Source organism: Columba livia, chromosome 1, assembly GCF_036013475.1.
Source record: "Columba livia isolate bColLiv1 breed racing homer chromosome 1, bColLiv1.pat.W.v2, whole genome shotgun sequence".
Taxonomy (NCBI): Eukaryota; Metazoa; Chordata; class Aves; order Columbiformes; family Columbidae; genus Columba; species Columba livia.
The window spans coordinates 169,425,764-169,439,110 of NC_088602.1; the positions used below are offsets into that span (position 1 = coordinate 169,425,764).

The 13,347-nt window shown below is 47.4% G+C and overlaps 1 protein-coding gene across 1 annotated transcript; it reads right to left on the minus strand.

The window, feature by feature from the left end:
- Window positions 1-1,937: 1,937 nt before the first annotated feature.
- On the minus strand, window positions 1,938-10,608 carry LOC135577042 (sushi domain-containing protein 3-like). The gene is made up of 5 exons (XM_065044682.1): window positions 9,491-10,608; window positions 8,572-8,760; window positions 5,494-5,629; window positions 3,934-4,113; window positions 1,938-3,618 (listed from the first exon to the last, which is right to left on the minus strand). Exons 1-5 carry the CDS (start codon window positions 9,666-9,668, stop codon window positions 3,378-3,380), a joined length of 924 nt encoding a protein of 307 aa, XP_064900754.1. The 5' UTR covers window positions 9,669-10,608; the 3' UTR covers window positions 1,938-3,377.
- Window positions 10,609-13,347: the final 2,739 nt, after the last annotated feature.

Sequence of the window (13,347 nt, forward strand, 5' to 3'; positions counted from 1 at the left end):
ATGTCTTGGATTACAGGCTTGTGAGGCTGGTTTTTCCTCATTTACAAATGAATTAAAGCTTCTACATAGTTACCTTTCTTCTTCCTCTTTTAGCAAATAATTGCAAACGGTGCTTCTTCTTGTCTTCTGATAGTGCCTTCCTGGGGTGAAGCTGAGTGTGGGGGAGCTGGGTCTCTTTAGTTTGGAGAAGAGGAGACTGAGGGGTGACCTTATTAATGTTTATAAATATATAAAGGGTGAGTGCCATGAGGATGGAGCCAGGCTCTTCTCGGTGGCAAACAATGATAGGACAAGGGGTAATGGGATCAAGCTGGAACACAAGAGGTTCCGCTTAAATTTGAGAAAAAACTTCTTCTCAGTGAGGGTGACAGAGCACTGGAACAGGCTGCCCAGGGAGGTTTTGGAGTCTCCTTCTCTGGAGACATTCAAAACCCGCCTGGACATGTTCCTGTGAGACCTCATCTAGGTGTTCCTGCTCCAGCAGGGGGATTGGACTAGATGATCTTTTGAGGTCCCTTCCAATCCCTAACATTCTGTGATACTGTGACCTTAATCTCAGGTCTTTGTCATGCTGGTCCAAGGTGAGAAGGAACTGAGATAAATACTAAGGGGTTAGTAGGGAAACTCATGGTGGAGTTGGACTTTCTGCCTTTAACTCATCTTTCTTCTCTTGGTTTTGGTCTCCTGCAAACTTGAGATGACTTTTGAGGAAGACCTGGCTGTGCTTCTCCCTGCTGGAGGAACTTGGCTAAGCCTGCCAAGGTTTTGAGACCAAATTTTTGTGGTAGAAAGCTTAACTTTGCACTTATACACAAAAAAAAAAGTCAGGAAAATGTTACCCAAAGGAAACTTTTCAATTTTGTCAAGTAAATCATTTTTTAAATATCACTTGTATAAAATGCCTTTAAAAAGTTGACAGTTTTCTCTGTATGAAAAACTACTGTGTCAGTTTTTATTGAAAATGCTGACTTTTTGTTTTGACACTTCAAAATCAGCACCTTTCTGGACATGTTTGGCAAAAGATGTTTATATCCAAAATGTGCGTCATTTCAGTTTGCAGTGAAAGCAGGTGTCAATCTCTAATCTTATGTAGCAAAAAAATCACACTCTTGGTTTTAAAGCCTTGCTTGGGTCCAAAGAACAGCAAACTCTGTGTCCCAAACTTTGCAATTTTTAACAAAAATCTCATTGGAGGGAGGGGGAATTGTACTGAGGTTTTATTTATTCCTTAGAAAATGACAAGGGAGAGAAATAGAAGGAAATAGATAGGAAAAGTCCCATTCCCATAATCAGTTTCACTTTTTGTTGTTGTTTTGGTTTGGGCTTTGTTGTTTTGTTTTTCTTTTCCCTTTTCCTTTCCATTTCCCAGTTTATCCTTTCCTGTTTTTATCTCTTAACAAGACAATTCCTTCCTATACAAACCAGAAACTGGGCAGTGCTGTTCCCAGAGTGGATCTTGGGCTGTATTACCGACTATGAAACCTATTTTGGTGAGGCAGGAGTGGAAGCATAGCCTGTGGGTATTGGCACCAGTTAACTCATGAGAGCCCCAAACACCTCTAGTGCTGTGTCCGAATTCAGGGCTGGTGTGTCTGCATGTGGAGCACCTTTCCAACAGGTGAGCAGCCTGGTGAGCATCTATGGGGGGGCTGGTGAACATCTTACCTTGTAGCAGGATTGTTCCCCTGCCTGTGTGTTAGACTTGGATGGAAAAAAGAGGGAGGAGAAAAAGGTAAGGTTAGGACGTGAGCCAAAGGGAAACACAGAGCAGGTCCTGTTTTTCCTGTACTTTCTCTACAGCTTCAGTTGTGTTAGGAGAATGAAAGGTTTTTCTCTTCTTGTGGTGTAGTTGCTGATAAATGGCCATTGCAGACATCAAACCCAGCCCCCAAAGCAGGCTTTCCATAGTTTGGTGATGTGAAAAGAAGACATAGGAGTGGAATAGGGAAAGATTCCTTTATTATTATTATGATGATGAATAGGAAAAAGTGTCCTTAGCCTTCTTTCCACGGAGAAGCAGCCATGGTTCCCAGACATCCACTAGCAGGTCTCGACTTATCGCAAAGATGTGCTACCTTGCATCTTGTAAGGCTTCATTTCTGTCAACATTTGCATCTCATTTCAAGGAAAGAAGTCAGCAAACTGAAACTCACGGCCTTTGTAGCAAGATTGTCTGAGTATCGCAGTTTGCATCCTTGGGCACTGGATGGCAGGTGATGCTGAGGGTTCACGTCCTGGCTGCTCATTCTTACTCCCCACCCCATGTGTGCAGTAGCTTTTGGGGCTGCCAACACCTCTTCTGACTAACACCATAACACCTCGTGAGATGCAAACAGCTTCTCTGTGCACATGTGATGCCATGTTACTCAGCGAGCCCTGCGTGCCCAGACTGCGCCAGGTGTGCTATGCAGGTGTAGGTATGTCCTGCTGTGCAAACAGGGGCCGAGGTGTCCTGAAGCTGCTTGGCCAGGTGCTGCATGGAACACATCCCTGTATTTCCACCCAGGAAATCCTGGACAGGAATATTGGTGTCATTGCTTTCTGAATGCAAATTATCGTGCTTAGGCGAGCTCTTGGGGCACTGCTGTAGGTCCCGGTGTACCTGATGTGAATTTCTGATGCAGAGAGAAGGGATTAAATAACCCAAGGGTTTGCTGGTTTGTGGGTTTTGTTTGTTTGGGGGTTTTTATGGGGTGGTGGTGTTATTTGCGTGTTTTCGTTTGGTTTGTGTTTTTTGTTTTGTTTTTGTTTTGTTTTTAAATGTGCTAGGTCCTTTGTATTAAAGATACAGATCCTGTTTTCCTCCTGACTGGCTGCCTTTGCATGCTTGTCACTGCACCTTGCAAGTCTAAGGTTGTCTGTGTAGAAATGGGAGGATATATCAAGTTCTGAACAACAACAACAAATCTTTAAATCTCAGCCTACATTCAAGTGCAATGAATTGTAAATGCTTCCAATTATCTAATGACATAGATTCCTTGTTCTTGGTAACTGGCTGTCTTTCAGCCTTTAAAAGAGCCACTAAGAGAAAATCAGACTCTTGTGTTTAAAACCTGAAAGTCTGCACATGCTCAGTCTGTAGGTTAAGCTGGAGCTGCTCAAACTTGGCCTTATGCCTCTCACCAAAATGATCAATTAAGAAGCTTTTAACCCCGGAACTCCTGTTTGAAATGTGCGCTTCTAGACATGGGGATGGAAATAAAGGGATTATATTAAAAAAGCCTTTCAACATGAAGTGTCAAATTTTCTCTGTTTGAAAGCCCAGGTGAAGTAATTGGTTCTTGTGAAATTCTTTCTTGAGGCTCTGCAGAGTTTTAAGGAATTGATGGTGTTTAAAAAAAAAAAAGGAAAAAAAAGTTGAATGGCAGTTTAAACTTTCAAACTGGCCTCTTGAACTTGGTGAAGAGCTTATGTTCCTCATGGCTTCTGTAGTAGAGAGGGAGCAGGTCCCCGGGGAGGTCGGCAGGGCAGGGCATGTCAGGCAGCAGCAGGCTGTGGGGCGGCTGGCTGGGCAGGGCGGTGATGGGCGATGAACCTGGCTGGAACACCAGCTGGGGCAAGACCTGTGCTTTGGGGTGCCAGCTCTGCAGGGGAAGCTTTGGCGGGTTTTCGGAGCTCCTGGTAAAGGCAAGAGAGGTGGGGGGTAAGAAGGGGCTGCGGCACCGATGGCAGCCCGCAGCGCACCCGGGTGATGCTGAGGCAGAGCGAAGGGGAACCCTGGTCCTCTGGCTCACCTCCCCTTGAAAAAGAGCAGGCACAAGGGTTTCATTGCTGTTCGGTGCTTGGTGGGGAGCACGTAAGAGGGCGAAGCAGGGGACTGAATGCCCCAGAGATGAGGGCTTTTTACATCCTGCCTCCAGGTGGTCTGGGAGCAGCTCTTGCCCCTGTGTGAGGAGCTGGGAGGACAGTGCCAGCATGGGATCTGAGTGGTACCTTTGGAAAGCCAGGTTATTGCAGCCTGCGAAGGCCCCCGGGAACACGGAGCTGGAGAGGGCGGAGAGGTGGTAGTCGCGCCGGTGGTAGTGCTTCAGCCTCCCAAAAGCGTTCCTGCCCCTCTCAGGGGTGGAGGGGTTGCGTTTCCGTCCTCCTCTGACTTTTCTCCTATGCTGCTGTCTGCAAACAGGAGAGAGAGATGCCCATGCAGGTGCTTTCTTTGCATTTTGTGGGTTTGGAATGTGTGTGTCCTAAACCAATGTTGTCACCCTATGGCTTTGACCGCCTTCCTCCACTCCCAAAGGAAAGCACCAAAGCTGTTTCAGCCCTGCAGAAAAGAGGTGCTGGTGTGAGGCACCAGCTAGCCTGGGGAAGAGCAGGCCAATGGTGAGAGGTATGGCTGGTGCCTGCTGAGAGACTGCAATGTTGTCTCTTGCTGGGTTTTTTACTCCTTATCCTTGCACATTGCTGATAATAAGGAATAAGGCTCTCGGTTAACACTACATCCAAAGGTAGGCTCCTGCGTAGTCCCTGTCATAGAATCATAGAATAATTCTGATTGGTAGAGACCCTCAGGATCAACAAGTCCAGTCATAACCTAACTCTAGCACTAAACCATGTCCCTAAGAAACCTCGTCTATATGTCTTTTAAACACCTCCAGGGATGGTGACTCTGCCACTTCCCTGGGCAGCCTGTTCTAGTGCCTTTCTGGAAAGAATTTTTTCCTAATATCCAATCTAAACTTCCCCTGGTGCAACTTGAGGCCATTTCCCATGTTATTTGGGAGAAGAGACCAACACCCTCCATGCTACAACCTCCTTTCAGGTAGTTGTACAGAGCAATAACATCTCCCCTCAGCTTCCTTTTCTCCAGGCTAAAGAGCCCCAGCTCCCTCAGCCGCTCCTCATAAGACTTATGCTACAGGCCCCTTCTACAGGATACTATCACTGGCAAAAACAAAGAGGTCCTGCTGGACCCTAGGCCAGGAAAAGAGGGAAGTGCTGCTGCAGAAATGCTGCTCTGCAAGTGTGGTGGTGGCTCCTCTGCTCGCCCAGCCTTGTTCCCTACTATGGCTTCCAAGAGGAGGATGCTCCCCCTTTTTCCCTGCTGGGCTGTGCACAAGCAGTTGCACCGGACCCTCAGAGAAGGGATATCCCACTACCCTGGAGAATTCCAGGTGTTGCCTGTTCCCATAATGGAGGAAGAAGGGGAGGGCTTTTCATGAATTGGCAAGCTTTCCATGTGCCACGTTTTCTTGCAGGAGGCCTCTATGCAATCTCCAACAGCATCTCCTTGCAAAGCCCTGTCTTCCTCATTGGGGCCAAACATATCTCCACTTTGGAGCAGCGATTTAACTTTATTTTATGCACGACCATGCCGAGCCGTGGGTGGTTTCAGAGGCGCGAACGGGTAGTGTCGTGCAGGGAGGGAGATGGCTTGGAAGTGGGTGCAACCTGCGCGTTTCAGCAGATGGCAGCAGCGACTCTTCCTTCGGCTTCTTAACCACCCTCCCACACACTCCCCCAAAACCACGTCGACCCCCCAACCTCCTTACTCACCCCCCGCGGCTCCTCCTCGCCCTCTCCCGCCAGCAGCAGACGGCGAATGAGATGGACAGAGCCAGGATGATGGCTCCGCTCAGCAGCGAAGCGGCCACCGCAGCGCGGGAGCCGGGACCCGGGGGCTGCGGGGCGGCTGCGGGGGTAGAACGGGGTCGGGGGTGAGCGGAGACCGGGCCGGGGGAGCGGGAACGGGGAAGGGGCCGCAACGCCCGCGTTCGCGGGCGTTGCGGCCCCTTCCCCGTTACCGCTCCCCCATTTTCATTAATAACCATTTTTATTATTGTGGTGGTGGTTGTTTGTTTAGGTTTTTAGTTGTTCCCTCCACCCACATACCTGGGACGTGTGTTTTAACCTAATTGTTCCTTTTGGGAAAAAACGGAGGGGGTGGAAAGGAAAAAAAAAAAAAAAAATAAGAAGAAAAGGTGAAAAAGGGAGAAAAGTTAAAAAGTAAAAAAAAAAAAAAAGGTGGAAAAAAGTTTAAAGGGTAAAAAATTATAAGGAAAAAAATAAGAAGGTTAAAAGGGTAAAGATAAAAAGAAAAAAGTTAAGGAAAAAATAAGGGGGGGGAAAAAGAAAAAATGAAAAAGGATAAAAAAGAAAAAGTTAAGGAAAAAATAGGGAGAAAAGGAAAATATAAAAGAAAAAAAGAAAAATGGAAAAATAAAAGTGTTTAATGGGAAAAAAAGGAAAAATAAGGAAAAAATTTAAAAGGAAAAAGATTAAGGAAAAAATAAAGAAAAGGGGAAAAGATAAAAGGAAAAAAGTTAAGGGAAATATAAGGAAAAAAGTAAAAAAACGGTTAAAAAGTTAAGGAAAACAATAAAGGAAAAAGTTAAAAGGGGAAAAAGGTTTAAAAGGAAAAAAAAAAGGACAAAAATTTAAAAGAAAAAAGGAAATTAGTTAAAAAGGGAAAACAGTTTAAAAGGAAAACGGTTAAAATGCTTTAAGGAAACGTGAGTATTTGAAAGAAAAAAAAATTCACAGATTTATTTTTTAAATAAAAAACAAAACTCTGGTGGATGTAGTCATAGAATCCTAGAATAGTTTGGGTTGGAAGGGACCTTGAACACTCATCTATTCCAACCCTCTGCAATGAGCAGGGACATCTTCAACTAGATCAGGTTGCTCAGAGCCCCATCCAGCCTGGCCTGGAATGTTTCCAGGGATGGGGCATCTACCACCTCTCTGGGCAATCTGTGCCAGGGTTTCACCACCCTCATTGCAAAAAATAAATAGCTGCTTCCTTCAGAATTTTCTTGAATGTGTGTGCGGTCCAGCTAAGTCTGATCTCTACCTGCCCTAAAATGGGTGTCTGGAAAGAGCAGATGAATTGCATCATGACTGAATCATGAAGGGAACCTAAATGATGTTTGCATTGTAAATGTCTAAAGTTAGGGACGTGGCTCGCATCCCAAGGGAAAAATAATATTAAAGAATTTGCTAACATCCACAAAAATTGTATGTTTGGGTTTTCAAAGTGATAAAATAGACAGATTCAAAAAACCCAACCTCTTGACACTCGCAAAACAACCAAAGACTTCTGAAAGTATAGGGGTTCGCTTTTTGTTTCAAAGAGAACAATTGCATGATAATTTTTTTTTTCCTTAAACCTATCTTAAAATCTCTTTATTTTGGGGAACTCAAGGTGTGATTTAAAGTTTGGAGGGGTTTTTTTTTGGTTCATTGAAGTTGTTTCTGCATTAAGCAGTGTGCAAGAAAAGATTTGCTGATAAGTTTAATGAATGTTTTACAACAGGAGTGCCTGTAACCAACAAAGTTCATTGCTTTTATTTTGCTGTGTTTACTTTTATGAACCAAAGACGCTGACTATATATCACCAGGTTTTGCAGCTTGAAATTGAGGTTAATTGCTTTATTTGTGTTTTCATTTTTAAAGGACGAGCTGCCTGGGGTGCCTCTAAGCTGAAGCACCTGCAGGGGTGTCCTATGGCTGAAGAACTTCGGTTTCTAATTTGACCTTCCTGAAATACTATATTTTTTAACTGTTTTTGTTTATCTTGAACAAGTGCAAGAGAAGTGTCAAAAGCCAATGTGGCAGACCTTCTCCATTTCAACCTCTTTTTTTGAGCCAGCTATTGGCACCACAAGTTTGCCTGTAAACTGCTTCTGAAAGGGCCCTGGGTCTTTAATTCTCAGTGTCTGGCACGAGCAATATAATTCACACATAAGCTATGTAGTATTTACTACTGCTGTGGTTTTGCTCGCCACTGCAAAAATATCTAACTTTCTTGAGGGCAGTTTTCCTGAAATTATTTTATGTATGCACGCAACATGCAGTGCACGAGAGAAAGCTTTTAAAGCAATAAACCTTTTTCTTTCAACCATTTCCCTCAGCCATTCGTTCTCACTGAGCTTGTACCACAAAAAAATGTGATGGTCATTTGCAACTGGTACATGTTCATCATGTGTTTTCACAAATAGCACTTGCTGTGTTACTACAGAGTTCAGCTTTCTTCTGGCTGGAACCTTTTGGCTCGGCCCTGGAGTTGGGTGACAGGGATTGATTGAACTTGGGGCCTTCTGTACCAGTTACTGGGAGCGAGATAAGGCCTTGCTTATCTGCTGAGCCCACACCAGGTGAATTCGCCCCTTTGGCAACCCCGCCACCTTATGCAGCCCATTAAATGCCATTGCGGGGACCCCCCCGAAGCATGGCAGTTCACCTGTGCAGATGACCTCTGACTGGTTCAAGCTGGACCTCAGTAGTCCCCTCTTGGGGTAACAGTGCATCATAGAATAGTTTGGGTTGGAAGGGTCCTTCAAAGCTCATCTAGTCCAACCCCCTGCAATGAGCAGGGGCATCTTCAACTAGATTAGGTCGCTCAGAGCCCTGTCCAGCCTGGCCTGGAATGTTTTCAGGGATGGGGCATCTACCACCTCTCTGGGCAACCTGTGCCTGTGTTTCACCACCCTCATTGCTAAAAAATTATTCTCTTGTCTAGCCCAAATCTCCCCTCCTGTAGTTTAAAACCATTACCCATTGTTCCATCACCTGTACCCTGTTGAGACCCCATAAGTGTGCGCGGGGGCTGGGTCACATCAGCAGGCTCCTTACCCTGGCAGTGGGGCGGGGGGTGGCTCCAGGATGAGATGCTCTCCCGGCGGAGGCAGGAGAGCCTCTCACTGCCCACCAGCTGGTACCCCTCCTGGCACCAATACACAAGGACTGAGCCCAAGGAGATGCCTGAGCCTCTGTCCACGTAGTAGTATCCATAGCGTGGAGGGGCAAGAGCCGTGCACAGTGCTGAGGGAGAAGGGGAGACGTTAAGTGCAAGTGGCGACAAAGCCGATGCTGGTCATCCTTATGGAAAGGCTGCCTGGCCCCTATGTCAGTCCTGCAGGTCCTACAAGTCTCTGAAATATTTTTTGTGTAATCCTAAAGGAGTGATATAAGTAAGTCTAGTGGCTTTATATGGAAAGTAAGTCTTCTAGTTGCAAACTCTGCAATGTGAGCAGCTACTGCACGCAGGAGTGGGACTGAGAAGATGCAGGATGGGGTCAATATGCACAGAGTGACCCTTAGGAGGGAAAGGAAGAGGACAAGAATTTTTTAAATAGCCCAGTACTCTGGGAGAGTATAATTGGATGGAACTCAAAGCAATGAATTACTATTCTATGCTATAGAGAGGTACTGGTAGAGAGGGAGCTGGTCCATCATGATATACATAGAGGTTAACATAGAGGACTTCACTCTCAAAGGAAGACAGTCAAGCATTAAATTTCGTCTCTGTACCTAGTGATTTTGCCTCTGACGGAACATATCTCCCCCATGTTACAGAGGCTCCTGTGGCCATGAGGAGCATGCAAAGCCCTGCAGCCCTCCATGTGCCTCCATGCCCTCTGGGAAAAGCACTATCATGCCATCACTGACATGTCCCTGTGCCCTTCACCCTGTGCGTAGCTTCACCCTCGTGCACGCCTTCACCCCAAGCAGCCCCGCAGAGGGAGAGGCGGGCGATCGCTCACTTGGGTACCTGAGATGTTGCTGTGCACGTACGTCCCGTTGGCAGCGTCTTTGGGCAGCCCCTTTCTGACGTGTCCTGCTCCAGGCGAGATGGTCCCAGTCCCAGCGGCACCACTCCAGGCAAAACTCAGGCAGCTCCAGGGCAGCAGGCAAAGGGTGATGCATTTCCTGAACCTTTGTCCCATCATGGTTTGGGGAAACGCAGCATCGTCGGGTGCCCGGCTGTCCCGAGTGCTTGTGCTTTCCCTTTGCTTCTGAGCAGGAGTCAGCTGGGCTCTTAGGGCATTAAGCTTTGAGCAGCAAAGCTAGCGGCCGCTCTCCCCCCAGCGCTTGCCTCTCCTCTGTCGGCACAAACCCCACGTCCCTGCTCCTGCCACTGCCAGCCCTGCTCTGGCTGCTTGGCTGAGTGGCTCTGAAGCCCCGCAGAGAAACCAGGCATGGGAAAGGGAATGAGAAGCAACAAGCGCTTGAGATTCATCTTTTACAGCTCCCTCCTGCAGGGCCTGGCTGTCACCATCTCTCTGCCACGCATTGGGCACACTCCTTCTCTTCCTCCTTCTCCTCCTCCTCTACCAGCTGAAATCCATGCTCAAGCTCACTGCTGAGACTCCTGAGCTGCAGACCCTCCTGTGCTCATCTCTTCCCTCCTGCCAGAGCCTAGGGCTGATTTTCTGTCAACAGCAGTGAAGCAGAACATGAGCCATGGGAATCAAAAGGGTTTCATAGCAGCAACGTTGCCAGCTTTGCCACTGTGGGAACTGTGGAGAAATCTGTTTTCCCTTTTCCTTGGGGTTCCCTCTGCACAGCGTGTCTCTGCCTGTCAGTTCAGGCCCTGGTGGTTTATGACATTTTATAGCTGGAGGGGCTGTAATAGCAACCAGCTCTTGTCTCCTGGGATGTAGATTCCTCTTACCTGCCTCTATCCGCCTAGTCCCTTGTGTGCACCCGGAAAGAGGTGAGGTGCCCCATGTCACCTGAGCACTTGAGACCAAGATGTTTTGGAGCAGCCAGTGCCTCTGCACAGAGCTTTCCCCAGCAGCCAGTACGCCAGCTGTGTCACCAGCAGTGGTTTTTGGAGCATCCCGTGCTATGGCTATCTTCTCCCCTCCCTGCACCCTCAGGAACTCCTCTCACCCTGCAGGTCTCCTTTGCCCCTCCTGTCCTGCACCCTTGCATGTCCTGGAGCAACCTGGGACTTACTGCAGGTATAAGGGTTAAAGCCTAGGCTCTTATTCATTAGTAGTTTTGGCACAAATACAAGTGGCCTTGGTAGTTGGGTGTGAGGACATTGGCAAGAGCTCACAGCTTGGCAGGGAGATGCTCTGGTTGTGTGGGTTGGTTTTTGTTGGCCTGTCTTTTATATCTGTGGCCTGTAGCTGCAGCCAATGGGCTTGGCTAAGTATGGCTGCCTGAGTGGGCCTGGGGAGGCAAAACATTGCTTTGGATGTGTGGGCAGCTCCTGTTTGTAAACCCGAACAGTGGCGTTAAAGTCTTTGTGAGATTTACTGCAGCGCATAAAGGGGGAAGAAATGTCAGGTGGAATCAAACCCTGTCCTGTCCCCTCCCAGGGGTGCAGCCAAGGCAGTCTGCAGCAAGGAGGGGAGCTGTGGGGCTGGGTGATGGCTGGACCTCACTTGTGGTCCCTCCACAGTGCTGTGACCCCCTCTCGCTTGCATCCAGGGCAGCTCAGCAGTGCTTCAGCCCTCCTTGCTCTTGCGGAGCGGTCTCTTGTCACCTCCACGGGCCTTTGGACCTGGCAACACCTTGATTCTACTCTCTCTGTCTGTCCATCTGATTCTTGGACGCTTCTTTTTGGTTTTGGCTGTGGTGGTACCCTTCTTGGCTTCTTTCCAGGGGATTTACTTGTTTTCTCAGGAAAACCTGTTTCAACCTCCCATGACCTATAATGATCTTGCTCAGAAACTACTTTAATTTCTTCTCTTCCTTGGTTAATCCTCCTTAAACTGTGAGCTTTCCTTGGCTCCCCCTGGAGAGCAGCGTGAGGCGGGGGGGGGGGGTGGTCCTCCCTGGCTCAGTGAATATTGCTGATTTTTTTGTTTTGTTTTGGTTGGTTGATTGGTTGGGGTTTTTTTCCCCTTTCCCCTTCTAACTGCAGGGATTTTGCTGTTTGTGCAACGTTTGAGTCAGGCTGGGTTGTGTGAGAGCATAACACAGAGAGCAGAGGAACCAGACTTGGACCATGCCCCCCTGCAAACACAGTCATCTCCCGGCACACGGGCAAACCCGTGGGCACTGGGATTGCGCTCTGAACTGGCCCCTTTGCCAGCCCTGTGCCACATGTGCCTACTCCTGCTGTGCAGTCAGGGCTAATGAGCTGGCTGGTGGCTGGGGGGGCAGTGGGAAAAGCCAAGGTCAGTACCCTCTGTCTCCCTCCCCACTGCCAGATGTGTCCCGATGCTAAACAGCTGTAGACCGAGCACATGCCACAAGTGTGACCTTCGGTGTGGGGCTGGTGATGGTAAGTCTTGTCACATGTGCTGGGCAATGAGTGGGCTCAGCGAAAGCCCCAGGACACAATAACCACACTTGAGCTTATGCTCAAAATGCTGAGTAGATGACATGGATTATTCCTTTGCTAATGCTCTTAAAAGTTATTCCTGGGGCTGAGGGACATAAAAGGGTTTATTATTACAAAAATCAATATCCTGCCAAGGTGGGATTTTAACACTGTTCCATGCACCCTGCTTTCCAGTGGTGGCTGTCTGCGTAAAGCTGGGCACTGGGCTGTGCAGGCAGAGGTATTTTGTGACTAAATTACATATTGCAAGTCATTAGCTTAGCTCTGTTGCTGGTACGTCCTTCACACAGATCAACCAGGGCTGGGTCTGTGGAAGAACAAACCGTTCTGATGCAGTGAGAGTTTTAGAGGTGACCACTGGATGCAAAGGAAGCTCGTGTACCAGTGCCTGCATTGCAGATGGGTAGAATCAGTGGAAGTACCCTTTCACCAAACCTGCCTGCAGTTGCTGGCAGTGGAGGTGCTGCCAGCACATTCGGATTTATCACTACCCAGATTTTTGGGGGATTTCATGCGGCGGGCGCTTGCCACATCTATATCTCCTAGTAGGGTCTTGGCATTTCCCACTCTGGTGCCACACCAACTGCAATTAGGTGGGGACACCTACAGAGTGTGGGAAGCTCCTTGGTCATGAAGGCAGAATCATGGACAGTCCAGGTTTGCATCTCAGGGTGGTATTGTAAGTTGATTCATTATGAGACATGGCCTGGAAAATACTTTGAATTTTGTGGAGAAACACAGCATAAGAGAGAAAAGGACCCTGTCAGGAGAGTTAGGATACAGATGGTCCAGGCTCTTCTTGTGGGTAAAGGCGATTTGGAGTCGAGACTGAAGGTTTGAACTGTGTCTCCCATGTCTAAAAACTTTTACTTGATCAGTTGCTTTTAATTGTCAGTTGGCTGCTTCTGCCCCCAGGAAATAAACCAAGACAGTCTCTGCTGACATGAACAGCTGGCCAGGTCACTTGACTGGTAGTAGGAGATATGCCAGACACAGCAGTCTAAAGGGAATCCATAATTTATTTTCTTTTGTTTTAATTCCTAACACATTAATAAGTTGAATAGGTAGATGCCTGCCCATTTATGTCTAAAAGCCACTCACACAATTGATTAGGTTGCTATTAAGGGACAACATTACCAGTTAAGCATGCATCTTTGCTAATTGAATAGTTCCTTACTCTGAAAAACCTCACAATTGAGTAATTTTTTGCTAATCCTGTTATATATACTCAAATATACACATGTACATACACATATGATGTGCACAGACATTTGCATGCACACAGAGACTTCCTACATGCTTTGCTTATTTCCAAGTGCAGGCTATTC